Source organism: Sapajus apella, unplaced genomic scaffold, assembly GCF_009761245.1.
Source record: "Sapajus apella isolate SASKATOON/1434 unplaced genomic scaffold, GSC_monkey_1.0 scaffold28, whole genome shotgun sequence".
NCBI classification, from domain to species: domain Eukaryota; kingdom Metazoa; phylum Chordata; class Mammalia; order Primates; family Cebidae; genus Sapajus; species Sapajus apella.
This window is the reverse complement of record NW_022436968.1, coordinates 5,201,171-5,216,094: the sequence shown is the minus strand read 5'-3', so window position 1 is coordinate 5,216,094 and position 14,924 is coordinate 5,201,171. Positions and strand designations below refer to the sequence as shown.

General features: G+C 40.1%; 1 protein-coding gene across 6 annotated transcripts in view; it reads right to left on the bottom strand.

Moving 5' to 3' along the window:
* HIBCH (3-hydroxyisobutyryl-CoA hydrolase) overlaps positions 1-14,924 on the bottom strand; it is a 157,298-nt gene that overhangs the window by 50,806 nt on the left and 91,568 nt on the right. For all 6 annotated transcript variants that reach the window (XR_004273258.1, XR_004273257.1, XR_004273259.1 and 3 more), the window contains one exon: positions 13,071-13,149. Coding sequence is in view for 3 of the 6 variants with exons in the window: in XM_032292635.1 (XP_032148526.1) it covers positions 13,071-13,149 (79 nt within the window). In the remaining 3 variants the exon portion in view is untranslated. The remainder of the gene's footprint in view (positions 1-13,070; positions 13,150-14,924) is intronic.

Genomic DNA, 14,924 nt, shown 5'->3' with positions numbered 1-14,924 from the left:
AAAAAAAAAAAAAAAAAAAAACGCAGCAGGCACCCATAAACTAAAATATCTCTTAGTACTTCAAACTAGCTAGGTTTCAAGTAAACTCATAACCTCCCTGCGCCATTCCCACAATCTTCCTCCAGCATCATCTACCTTAGTAAAGGGTGCAACCATCCAGTCTCGACACCATCTCGTACCAGCCCCTTAATCCCCATCAGTAACCACATCCATTGATTTCCCCTCTAAACCGTTCTCCACACAACAGCCAAAGTGATCTTTTTAAAACACAAATCCATACCAGAGTCTTGCATTCTACTGCTTAAAATCCTCCCATGGCTGCCTATTTCTCCTGGATTAAAACAAACATCTTTATCAAAGTCTTCAAGGCCCCTGACCACTTTTTCTGCTACATCCCTTACTACTCACTTTCTATACTCCAGCTATTCTAGTCTTCTTTTAGTTCCCCAACACTCTACACTCCTTGCTGCTCCAGAGCCTCAGAAGCATGCTGCCCAAGTGGAAAAAACCCTCCATCCAGACAACACATTCTTTTCTTCCAGGATGCCACATTCTCTTTTTTTCCCCCTTTCCCCAATTCTGCTTTCCAGTCTACCTTGCTGGCACCACCTCCTCTGCTTGACCTCTTTCTCACTGTGCCTAAACTCCATATGAGGCTACCTCCTCTTTCCTACATACAGATGTTCCTTAAGGCCTGTGACTTTAGATAGCATCTATATGCTGATTACTCCCTGCTATGGACTGCCTTGTGTCCTTCCAAAAAGTCCTATGTTGAAGCCTTAACTCTTGATGTAACTGTATTTGGACAGGGTCTTTGAAGAGGTAATTAAGGTTAAGTGAGGTCATAAGTGCAGGGTCTTAATCCAACAGGATTGGTATCCTTATAAGAGAAGGAAGGGACACCAGGGATGCATATGAACAGAGAAAAGGCCATATGAGGACAGAGCAAGAAGGCAGCCATCAGAGGGCTCAAGAGAACCACCTGCTGACACCTTGATCTCAGCCTTTCAGTCTTCAGAACAGTAAGAAAAAAAATTTCTGCTGTTTAAGCCACCAAGTAATGTAATAACCTCTCATACAATCTCACTGCTTCTACTCTGCTACTCCTAAAATCCATTATCCTCAAAGCAGCCAGAATCATGGTATTAAAATATAAATACAAACTATATTATGCCATTTCCTGCTTTACACTCTTTCACAACTTCCCATATTTAGGTTTAAATCTTAACTCTTCACCAGAGGCCCCCATGTACCCTTTCGAGAACATGTTACATCACTCCTGCCCTTATTCCAGACACAGATGCCTCCATTTGGTTCCTTGAACAGCCCAAGTTCCTTCTTATCTAAGGGTCTTGAACTAACTTTTCTCAATGCCACAATATTCTGCTTTCAGTTCTTAATGTAGCTGACACTTTCTTGTCATTCAAATCTCAGCTTAAAGGACAACTCCTCTGAAAGCATCTTTCATCATCCAATTTAAAGTAGCCATCTGGGAGACTTACGCTTTGGACATGATAGTGTAACGGGAACCAGACTTATTCCCCTACATGAAACAACTATAAAAACAGACACAATATATGGATCAATCATGTTTTCAACACACTGAACATCAAGGAATAAAGAAAAGTGGTCTCTGAGTATCAGAAAACAAGCAAGGTAAACCCTAGAACGGCTCCAGCTTCATACCCAGCACAGTCCCTCATTTGAGAAGATGAAGCTAAGAGTCTAGGAAAACCAAGACAGCTAGAATTCCCAGAACAGAGTACCACAGCAGACAGAGCTGCAGAGAGAAAGCTCTGGAGATCTGCAAGTTGTCTCTTTTAAGTACTTAGCTTAGGAATGGACAATATGTGTGTGTTTGTGTGTGTGTGTGTGTGCTCACACACGTGCGTGTATGTAAAGAAACTACATGATTAGTCAAGTTTTCACACTGCCAGAGGCTGCGTAATTTATACAGGAAAGAGGTTTAATTGACTCACAGTTCCACATGGCTTAGGAGGCCTCAGGAAACTTACTATCACGGCAGAGGGCAAAGCAAGCTTGGACCTTCTCACAAGGTAGCAGGAGAGAAAAGAGTGAGGAGCAACGTGGGAAGAGCCCCTTATAAAACCATAAGAACTCACTATCATGAGAACAGCATGGGAGAAACTGCCCATGAACCAATCACTTCCTGCCAGATCTCTTCCTGGACACATGGGGATTACAATTCAAGATGAAATTTGGGTGAGAACACAATGCCTAACTGTATCACTACATGAGATTAAGGAAAGAACCACAGAAAATGATCATAGAGAACAGTACTGGGAACCCACACAGGACTGAAAACATCATGTTCCCCACCAACTGGACTAGAAAAACTCATAATTGATGTCATGGGGTACTGCACAGAATACAAAGTAAGATCTTGCCCCAGTAGTGGGAAATAATTAGCCCCAGTTAGAGCACTGCTCCAATCCTGCAAGAAAATAAATAATCTTATAATGCTTGAAAATATTAAGATGTTTCCCAGGAATTTAAATTAATCTCAGAATAAATTTCAAAAATATTTAAAAGAACACAAAAATAGCACCCAATAAAGTAAAGTTTACAATATCTAAAATTCAATAATAAATTACCAGCTATCTAAAGATGCAGGAAAATAGTAACCATAATGAGGTGATTTTAAAAAAGAACATAAATGTAAGAACTAGCAGACAAAAACATTAACGCAGTTACCATAAACATAACCTATGTGTTCAAAAAGTTAAATCAAGACAAAGAAGATTTCCCTTTTTAAAAGAAGAACTAAATCATACTTCCAGAGATGAAAACTGAAATGAATGTATAAGCTGAAAGATACCTGGATGAGATTAAGGGAAGATTAGATCTTGTAGAAGAAAAGATTAATAAAGACAGAGGAACAGAAACTATCTAAAATGAAAGAGAGAGAAAAAGAAATTAAATGAATGAAACATAAGTGAGCCTTATAGAAGTATAACTAGAATTCCTGAAAAGGGAATGGGTGAAAGAAAAATATTTGTAGAAATAATGGCAAAAATTTTTCCAAATTTGACAGAAATTATAAACCAAAATAGCTCAACCACCACAAGCATTAGAAATATGAAGACCACCAAAGCACATCATAATCAAATGGCTTGAAATATGCAATCAAGAGAAAATCTTAAGAGCAGCCAGGGAAAATAAAAAGACACAGAGGAACAAAAATAAGGACCAGAGGAGACATTTCGTAGGAAACAATGTAAATGAGAAGAAAGTGTAGTAACGTCTTTAAATTACTGAAATTAAAAAACAGAGTAGAATCAAATTCCATACCCACATCTCACACAAGTCAACTCAGGTTTCACCTGAGGAAATGAGACAAAGAAGAGCAAACAAAATCTAAAATAAGCAGAAAAAAGGAGGAATAAATACTGAAGCAGAAATCAGCAAAACAGAAAATAAGTGAAAACAAAAATCTGTTTTTTTAGAATAAACCTCTAACTAGATTGATTAGGGGAAAAAAGAGAAGACACAATGACCAATATCAAGAATACGAGAGCCAGAAATCACTACAGTCTACAGACACTAAAAAGATAATAAGGGAATATAATTGTCTTAGTCCATTTTGTGTTGTTATGACAGAATACCACTGCACGAATACCACTGGGATAATTTAGAAAAAAAAATTATTTTTCACAGTTCTGGAGGCTAAGAAGTCCAATATCAAGGTGCCAACATCACATGAGGGTGTTCTTGCTGCATCAACCCATGGCAAAAGGCAAGAGTGACACAGGATAAGAGAGCAAGAGGAAAGGGGGCTGAAGTCATCCCTGTATCAGGAACCAACCTGCAATAACTAACCCATTTCCAAAATAATGGCATTGATCCATTCATGAGGGCAGAGCCCTCATAACCCACTTACCTATTACAGGTTCCAACTCGTAACACTGAGTTGGGAATTAAGTTTCCAACATGTGAACTTCAGAAGATACATACAAAAAAGCAATTATGAAGAGGATCCAAGATGGCTGTTTAGGAACAGCTCAGGATTGCAGCTCCCAGTGAAAGCGCAGAGGGTGAGTGGACGCCGCGTTTTTATTGCCCACAGACTAGGAAATTCCCAGGCGGAGGAGCTCCACAGGTCACTAGCGCGGCTGTTTCAGCCAGCGCGGCTCTGCCGGCTGGCACCGCTGCTTTGCCCCACGCGGCTGCTTTGTCGGCGCCCCAGAGCAGCGGTTCTCCGTACAAAATACACCGGTCCAGGTGCCCTTTTGGCTGGTCATTGGAGCCACGGGAAGTCGCCCATTTGTCTGTTTAAAAAGGGGACTGAGCAGGGAACCAGGACAGCAGATTCCAGGGCAAAAAAAAAAAAAAAAAATGCACCACAAACCTCAGTGCCGCTGTTTAAGCCAGCGCAGTGAGTGGCCGCAGGGGAAAACAAACAGACCCCGGCACCTCTTCAACAGGTGACTGGAACACCAACTTAAAAAAAGCTCTGAGGCAGGGAGCCAGGCAATCAGACTCGGCTTGTCCCACCCCCACAAAAGAAGAGCAATCAGAAACTCTGGATTGAGAGTTTCACAGCAAGCGCAGCTGAACCCGGGACGGTCCAGCTCTGTGGGGGAGGGGTGTCCGCCATTACTGAGGCAGCCCGCCACTGCCACTATGGAGGTAGTCGGCCAATGCTGAGGCAGCCCGCCATTGCCAAGGCAGCCCACCACTGCAGAGAGACTCCGCCTCAATAGAGGTGGGCCACCATTGCCAAAGCAGTTCTAACTACACCCATATAAACAGGACTGCAGAGAGGCTTACTCGGCAGCTGGGCAGCACCCACAGCAGCTCAGCAAAGCCTCTACAGAGAGACAGTGACTAGGCTGCCTCCTTGCTGGGCAGGGCAGCTCTGAAGGAAAAAAAAAAAAAAAGAGAAGGCAGCAGCATAACCGAAACTCATAAAGCCCTAAATCCCTGGGACAGAGCACCTGGGAACAAAAAGCAATTTATGAGTTCTGCTGCAGCAGACCTAAACGTACCTGCCCAGCAGCTCTGAATGAACAACAGAGCTCATAGCTCACCATTTGAACTCCTATAAAGAAGAGAGCGTCTCCTCAAGCAGCTCCCTGACCCCTATATATCCAAAGAGCCACCTCATAAAAGAAAGATCAGATTGACACTAGGTGGGAATCCTTCTGGGACAAAGATAGCAGAAGAAGAAAACTGGTAACAACCCTTACTGTTCAGCAGCTGCTGCAGGTGATCCCCAGGCAAGCAGGGCCTGGAGTGAACCTCAGCAGACCTACAGCAGGGGGGCCAGACTGTCAGAAGGAAAACCAAGAAACAGAAATAACCTCATCATCAACAAACAGAACGTCGGTCTGAAAGATCTGAGACCCAATCTGAAAGCCAGCAACTACAAAGTCGACAGGTGGATAAATCCTTAAAGATGGGAAGAAACCAGCGCAAAAAGGATGAAAACACCCGAAACCAGAACACCTCTCCTCCTCCAAGGGATCACAACTCCTCACCAGCAAGGGAACAAGGTTGGATGGAGAATGAGTGTGATGAAATGACAGAATCAGACTTCAGAAGGTGGGTAGTAAGAAACTTCTGTGAACTAAAAGAACATGTTCTAACCAAATGCAAAGAAACTAAATCTTTTTGAAAAAAGATTTGATGAAATGCTAACGAGAATGGTCAAAACAGAAAGGAATATAAGTGAATTGATGGAGCTGAAAAACGCAACACAAGAACTTCGCGAAGCATGCACAAGTATCAACAGCCGAATTGACCAAGCAGAAGAAAGGGTATCAGAGGTCGAAGATCAACTCAATGAAATAAAACGGGAAGGCAAGACTGGAGAAAAAAGGGTAAAAAGGAATGAACAAAATCTCCAAGAAATGTGGGACTATGTGAAAAGGCCTAATCTACGTTTGATAGGTGTACCTGAATGCGACGAAGAGAATGAATCCAAGCTGGAAAATACTCTTCAGGGTATTATCCAGGAAAACTTCCCCAACCTACCAAGGCAGGCAAACATTCAAGTCCAGGAAATACAGAGAACACCACAAAGATATTCGTCAAGAAGAGCAACCCCAAGGCACATAATCGTCAGATTCAACAGGGTTGAAATGAAGGAGAAAATACTAAGGGCAGCCAGAGAGAAAGGTCAGGTTATCCACAAAGGGAAGCCCATCAGACTCACAGCAGATCTCTCAGCAGAAACCCTACAAGCCAGAAGAGAGTGGGGGCCAATATTCAATATCCTTAAAGAAAAGAACTTTCAACCCAGAATCTCCCATCCAGCCAAACTAAGCTTCATAAGTGAAGGAAAAATAAAAGCCTTTGGGAACATGCAAGTACTCAGAGATTTCGTCACCACCAGGCCAGCTCTACAGGAGCTCCTGAAAGAGGCTCTACACATATAAAGGAACAACAAGTACCAGCTCAACTAAAGGGCAAAACACCCAGCTAGCACCAAAATGGCAGTATCAAATTCGCACATAATATTAACCCTAAATGTAAATGGACTAAATGCCCCAATCAAAAGACACAGACTGGCAAATTGGATAAAAAGTCAAAACCCATTGGTGTGCTGTATCCAGGAAACCCATCTCACATGCAAGGATACACAAAGGCTCAAAGTAAAGGGATGGAGGAAGATTTACCAAGCAAATGGAGAGCAAAAAAAAGCAGGAGTTGCAATTCTCATCTCTGATAAATTAGACTTTAAAGCAACAAAGATCATAAGAGACAAAGAAGGACATTACATCATGGTAAAAGGATCAATGCAACAAGAAGAGCTAACGATCCTAAATATATACGCACCCAATACAGGAGCACCCAGATACATAAGGCAAGTTCTTAATGACTTACAAAGAGACTTAGACTCCCACACAATAATAGTGGGAGACTTTAACACCCCATTGTCAATATTAGACAGATCAACCAGACAGAAAATTAACAAGGATATCCAGGACTTGAACTCAGGCCTGGACCAAGCAAACCTAATAGACATTTACAGAACTCTCCACCCCAAACACACAGAATATACATTCTTCTCAGCACCACATCACACCTACTCTAAAATTAACCACAAAATTGGGAGTAAATCACTCCTCAGTAAATGCGAAAGAACGGAAATCGTAACAAACAGTCTCTCAGACCACAGTGCAATCAAGTTAGAACTCAGAATTCAAAAACTAACTCAGAACCGCACAGCTTCATGGAAACTGAACAACTTGCTCTTGAATGTTGACTGGATAAACAATGAAATGAAGACAGAAATAAAGATGTTCTTCGAAACCAACGAGAATGAAGACACAACATACCAGAATCTCTGGGACACATTTAAAGCAGTCTCTAGAGGAAAATATATAGCAATAAGTGCCCACATGAGAAGCAAGGAGAGATCAAAAATTGACACCCTATCGTCAAAACTGAAAGAGCTAGAGGAGCAAGATCAAAAAAAACTCAAAGTCTAGCAGAAGACAAGAAATAGCTAAGATCAGAGCAGAACTGAAGGAGATAGAGACACAAAAAACCCTTCAAAAAATCAATAAATCCAGGAGCTGGTTTTTTGAAAAGATCAACAAAATAGACAGACCACTAGCCAGATTAATAAAAAAGAAAAGAGAGAATAACCAAATTGATGCAATAAAAAACGATAAAGGGGATATCACCACAGATTCCACAGAAATTCAAACCATCATCAGAGATTATTACAAACAACTCTATGCACACAAACTAATAAACCTGGAAGAAATGGATAAATTCCTGGACACTTGCCTCCTGCCAAGCCTAAACCAGGAAGAAGCCGAAACCCTGAACAGACCCATAACAAGGTCTGAAGTTGAGGCAGCAATTAAGAGCTTACCACCCAAAAAAAGCCCAGGTCCAGATGGGTTCACAGCTGAATTCTACCAGACATACAAAGAGGAGCTGGTACCATTCCTGCTGAAACTATTCCAAACAATACAAAAAGAGGGAATTCTTCCCAAATCATTTTATGAGACCAACATCATCCTGATTCCAAAACCCGGCAGAGACTCAACAAGAAAAGAAAACTTCAGGCCAATATCCATGATGAACATAGATGCAAAAATCTTCAATAAAATACTGACAAGCCGATTGCAACAGCACATCAAAAAGCTTATCCACCATGATCAAGTAGGCTTCATCCCGGGGATGCAAGCCTGGTTCAACATACGCAAGTCTATAAACGTAATTCACCACATAAACAGAACCAAAGACAAAAACCACATGATTACCTCAATTGATGCAGAGAAGGCCTTTGACAAAATTCAACAGTCCTTTATGCTAAAAATCCTCAAAACGCTAGGTATTGATGGAACGTATCTCAAAATAATAAAAGCTATTTATGACAAACCAACAGCCAATATCATACTGAACGGGCAAAAACTGGAAGCATTCCCCTTGAAATGTGGCACCAGACAAGGATGCCCTCTCTCACCACTGCTATTCAATATAGTATTAGAAGTTCTAGCCAGAGCAATCAGGCAAGAAAAAGAAATAAAGGGCATTCAAATAGAAAAGGAGGAAGTCAAATTGTCTCTATTTGCAGACGACATGATTGTATATCTAGAAGACCCCATCGTCTCAGTCCCAAATCTCCTGAAACTGATAAGCAAGTTCAGCAAAGTCTCAGGATACAAAATCAATGTGCAAAAATCACATGCATTCCTATACACCAATAACAGACTTAAAGAGAGCCAAATCAAGAACAAACTTCCATTCACAATTGCCACAAAGAGAATAAAATACCTAGGAATACAACTAACAAGGAACATAAAGGACCTCTTCAAGGAGAACTACAAGCCACTGCTCAATGAAATAAGAGTGGACACAAATAGATGGAGAAACATTCCATGCTCATGGTTAGGAAGAATCAATATCGTGAAAATGGCCATACTGCCCAAAGTAATTTACAGATTCAACGCTATCCCCATCAAGCTACCAATGACCTTCTTCGCAGAACTGGAAAAAATCACCTTAAACTTCATATGGAACCAAAAGAGAGCCCGCATAGCCAAGTCAATTCTAAGCAAAAAGAACAAAGCGGGAGGCATCACACTACCGGACTTCAAACTATACTACAAGCCTACAGTAATCAAAACAGCATGGTACTGGTACCAAAACAGACATATAGACCAATAGAACAGAACAGAGGTCTCAGAGGCAACACAACATATCTACAACCATCTGATCTTTGACAAACCAGACAAAAACAAGCAATAGGGAAAGGATTCCCTGTTTAATAAATGGTGTTGGAAAAACTGGCTAGCCATGTGCAGAAAGCAGAAACTGGACCCCTTCCTGACACCTTACACTAAAATTAACTCCAGATGGATTAAAGACTTAAACATAAGACCTAACACCATAAAAACCCTAGAAGAAAATCTAGGCAAAACCATTCAGGACGTAGGTGTAGGCAAGGACTTCATGACCAAAACACCAAAAGCATTGACAACAAAAGCCAAAATAGACAAATGGGACCTAATCAAACTCCACAGCTTTTGCACAGCAAAAGAAACAGTCATTAGAGTGAATCGGCAACCAACAGAATGGGAAAAAATTTTTGCAGTCTACCCATCTGACAAAGGGCTGATATCCAGAATTTACAAAGAACTAAAACAGATTTACAAGAAAAAAACTAACAAGCCCATTCAAAAGTGGGCAAAGGATATGAACAGACACTTTACAAAAGAAGACATACATGAAGCCAACAAACATATGAAAAAATGCTCATCATCACTGGTCATCTGAGAAATGCAAATCAAAACAACATTGAGATACCATCTCACGCCAGTTAGAATGGCGATCATTAAAAAATCTGGAGACAACAGATGCTGGAGAGGATGTGGAGAAATAGGAACACTTTTGCACTGTTGGTGGGAGTGTAAATTAGTTCAACCATTGTGGAAGACAGTGTGGCGATTCCTCAAGGACCTAGAAATAGAAATTCCATTTGACCCAGCAATCCCATTACTGGGTATATATCCAAAGGATTACAAATTGTTCTACTATAAGGACACGTGCACACAAATGTTCATTGCAGCACTGCTTACAATAGCAAAGACCTGGAACCAACCCAAATGCCAATCGACAATAGATTGGATAGGGAAAATGTGGCACATATACACTATGGAATATTATGCAGCCATCAAAAACCATGAGTTTGGGTCCTTTGTAGGGACATGGATGAACCTGGAAACCATCATTCTCAGCAAACTGACAGAAGAGCAGAAGATCAAATACCGCATGTTCTCACTCATAGGCGGGTGTTGAACAATGAGAGCACATGGACACAGGGAGGGGAGCACTACACACTGGGGTCAGTTGGGGGGAAATAGGGGAGGGACGGTGGGGGGTGGGGAGCTGGGGAGAGATAGCAAGGGGAGAGATGCCAGATGTAGGTGATGGGGAGGAAGGCAGCAAATCACACTGCCATGTGTGTACCTATGCAACAATTTTGCATGTTCTTCACATGTACCCCAAAACCTAAAATGCAATAAAATAAATGGGGAAAAAAAAAAGATAACCAAAAAAAAAAAAAAAAAAAAAAACCCTAAACTTGGCAGCTGCATGGTCAAAAAAAAAAAAAAAAATAATTGCTTATTTAAAAAAAAAAAAAAAAAGCAATTATAAACAACTTTATGCCAATAAATTAACAAATTCATTGAAAGGCCCTGATACGGTTTGGCTCTGTGTCCCCACTCAAATCTCATGTTGAATTGTAATCCCCAGTGTTGGATAAGGGGCCTGGTGTGGGGGGGTGACTGGGTCAGAGGGATAAATTTCCCCCTTGTTCTCATCTGGTTGTTTTAAAGTGCATAGCACTTCCCACTTCTGTCTCCCACTGGCCATATGAAGATACACTTGCTTCCCCTTCATCTTCCACCATGAGTGTAAGTTTCCTGAGGCCTCCCCAGTCATGCTTCCTGTACAGCCTGTGGAACTGTGAGCCAATTAAACCTCTTTTCTTTATAAATTACCCAGTCTCAGGTAGTTCTTTACAGCAATGTGAGAACAGACTAATACAGAAAATTGGTACCAGAGAAGTAGGTCATTGCTATCAAGACACCTGAAAATGTAGAACTGACTTGAGAACTAGGTAATGTACAGAGATTGGAATGGGTTGCCTTTTCACTCTAATTGTTTTCTCAGAAATCTACAAATCTCTACTTTTTTTTTTTTTTTTAGTGACATGGTCTGGCTGTATTGCCCAGGCAATATTGTACAGTGGTGTGATCTCAGCTCACTGCAGCTTCTGCTTCCCAGGCTTAAGCCATCCTCTAACCTCTGCCTCCTAAGTAGCTGCGACCACAGGTGCACACCACCACACCCAGCTACATTTTGTTATTTTTGTAGAGACGGGGTTTTGCCATACAGATTTTACCTCCTTGGTTAAATTTATTTCTATGTATTTCATCTTTTTTGATACTTTTGTAAATGAAATTGTTTACTTTTCAAATACTTTATTGTTAGTGTATAGAAATGCTATTGTTTTTATGTGTTGGTTTTATATCCTACAGCTTTGCTGTATTTATTTATTAGTTCAAACAGTTTTTTGCTGGAGCTGTTAAGAGTTTTTTTTTCTCTCTCTCTCTCTACACACACACACACACACACACACACACACACACACACACACACATATATTTTTATGTTAAGGGATATATTTTTCATTTAAGATCAGGAACAAGAAAGCATGTCATCAGCAGTGAGTTTCACCTCTGCTTTTTCTGTTTGGATGCCTTTTATTTCTTTCTCTTGCCTAATTGATCTGACGAGAACTTTCAATACAGTATTAAATAGATATGATGAGGGCGGGCATCACTGTCTTGTTCCTGATCTTAAATGAAAAATATATCCCTTAACATCAAAATTAATTGGTAAAAGACTAAATGCTTTCCCCTAAAATCAGAAACAAGGAAAAAATGTTCACTCCCACCACTTCTATCCAATATTGTACCGGAAGTTCTATTCTATGCAATAGAGGAAGAGAAAGAAATAAAAGGTATCCAGATTAGAAAGGAAAAAGTCTAACTGATCTTACTTGTAAATGACATAATTGTCTCTTTAGGAATTCCAGTAGAGTAGAATCAAATCTTCTAAAGCAACTAATACTAATAAGTGAGTTTAGTGTCTCCATGATAAAGGTAAATTTTAAAAATCAACAGTATTTCTATAGCCTAGTAACTAACAATTAGAACTGAAAGTTTTTTCAAAACCATCATCAATATGACATACTTTTAAGAATAAATCTGACAAAAGACCTACAAGCTGAAAACTAAAAATCCATGCTGAGAGAAATTAGAGACCACTTACATAAATGGAGAAATATATCTTACTCACAGGTCTAAAAAGACTAGATAGTGTTAAGATGTTAATTCTCTCTAACTCCATCTGCAGGCTTTTTTGTTGAAATTGACAAGTGACTCTAAAATACATATGGAAATATAAAGAACCTATATAGCCAAAGCAACTTGGTGGGATACAAAAAACAAAGGTGGAACATTATTACTACCTGATTTTAAGACTTACTATAAGTTTAGCAACAGTAACCAAGACAACATGGTGTTGGCACCATGATCAACATTTATAGACAACTATAACAAAGCTGCACAGGCAATTCAGTGGCAAAACAATACCCTTTCAACAGTTAGGTACTGGAGTGATTGTACTTCCATATACAAAATAAACTTGGACTTATATTGATGATGGATACCCCTCACGATATACAAAAATTAACTGAAAACTGTCATGATAGTTTTGATCACAACTCAAAACTGCATAGATCTAAAGGCAAAATATATATTCCCTTAATGATATTTTACCTACAGTGTTCATCTTTTATTTATACTGTGTTAATGTCTCCTTTAATATTCTGTTTTGTGTTTTCAGATACAATTGAGCTAATAGAGACTTCTAAGTATCTATTTAATTTTTAAAAAATCTTTTTGCTATAGCATCTCACACAAGATTCCATCAATTCCTTCAACAACAGTAAACTTTGAAATGTATCAAAAAAAGATGATGCTAAAAATAATTTTAAAAAAAATTTGGTTGTTTACCTATTGCTGTTTCTGGCATGGCAAAAAGACACTTTTCTGTAGCCACTCGAAATTGCCCATGGACTGAAAGACCAACTCCCTGGGGGAAAAAGAGGCAAAAAAAGGTGGGGTGGGGGATTAAACATATTGTTAAAAAACAAATTCACACATTCACAAATATTACAAAGCAAGTAAATTATCTTTATACTCCACAGGAACCCGCTTCAGGAGATAGGTTGTACCCAACATCTTCAATTAATTTTGAATTCCACAAACATCACACGACTATATTTCCCTTTATTAAACATTTACATACAAAGGTAAAGTCTGACCACACCCCCATCCTAGTCTGATCATTCTCTTTCTCCACAGAGACACATAGCTATTATCAATTTGGTAAGTAACCTACAGATTTTTTCCCTGTGTATTTCTTATATTTGAACAAATGTGTATATTATCTGATATATATTTAAGAATATATACAACTATACATACATAAAATTCATACTCTTCCATGGCCTGCAAGGCTCTGTATCACCTGGCCTAGACTACCTCTTTGCCTTTATCTCCCATCACTCTTCCTGCACTCATTCCACTAGCCATGCAAGCTTTGTGCCATTCCTCCAAAATTTTAAGCTTTTACAATTTCAATTAATCATAAAACTTATTTTTGGAGATGGAGTCTCACTCTGTCACCCAGGCTAGAGTGCAGTGGCTCAATCTCTGCTCACAGCAACCTCCACCTCCCGGGTTCAAGCAATTCTCCTGCCTCAGCCTCTTGAGTAGTTGGGATTATAGACACCCACCGCCGTGCCCAGCTAATTTTTGTATTTTTAGTAGAGATAGGTTTCACCATGTTGGCCAGGCTGGTCTCGAGCTCCTGACCTCCGGTGATCTGCCCAACGTGGGCACCTCAGCCTCACAAAGTGTTGGGATTACAGGCGTGAGCCATATCATCCAGCCAATCATAAAACTTCTAAAGTAAGGAAGACATATTAGAGAAGGCTACTGCCTGATCAATCACTGTTTTTTCTCTAAGGGAATCTGCTCTGCCTAGAGACTTTTTTTCTTTTTCCCAGCAGGCACTGAACTAGGGATGGGCAACGGACCCAAGGGCAGCCAATGGATGTTAACCAGAATTCAGAGGCCTGGGAAGTAAAGGCACAGGGGTGAATCAGACAAGGTTCCTTACTCTTAGGTACTGAAACTAAAACACAGTGCACAACTGTCTGTCGATGACAGGCAGTGAAGCTTAAAGGTCATCTGACATTGGAGCTAAAGATGGCATGATAGCCAAATAAAAGCTGAAATTATATGCAGTAGAGGAAAAAAAAACGTGAGAATGCTGCAGTCTATACAAGATGGAAGACAAAATAAATATATAAAAAGATTCAGAGATAGAAAAATAAACACACGAATTTGCCTGAAGCCCACACCTGCAGCCCAATTTTCAGGAAGATAAGCTATGTTGTGGCTTTTGTCTTTGGATTCCCATTTGGTCCCTGAAGTTGTCTAATAACTGCCCCATTCTCTTCTGTGGATCTACTTGAGGGAGTCTCTGTTCTTTCCAATTAAAATGTCTTCACCACATTTTTAGTTAGAACCAGACCTAGATCCTGTCATCAGCATCACACAACATAAGCCCTTCAACCCCAGTATATATTCACTGCAATACTGTTCTGTGCTTTCCCTCCCAACACAACCTCCTAACACTGCTGTCCCTGACTAGCCATTCCCATCACATCTTCTGGAATCGTCATTCCTTTACAAAAGAACAACCTAACAGACCAAATTCTCTACAGAGGGCCCTCTCTACCTCCTGAACTCTATGGAAAAAGAAACTTAGAAGCTCATATTACTTCACATAGACTCTAC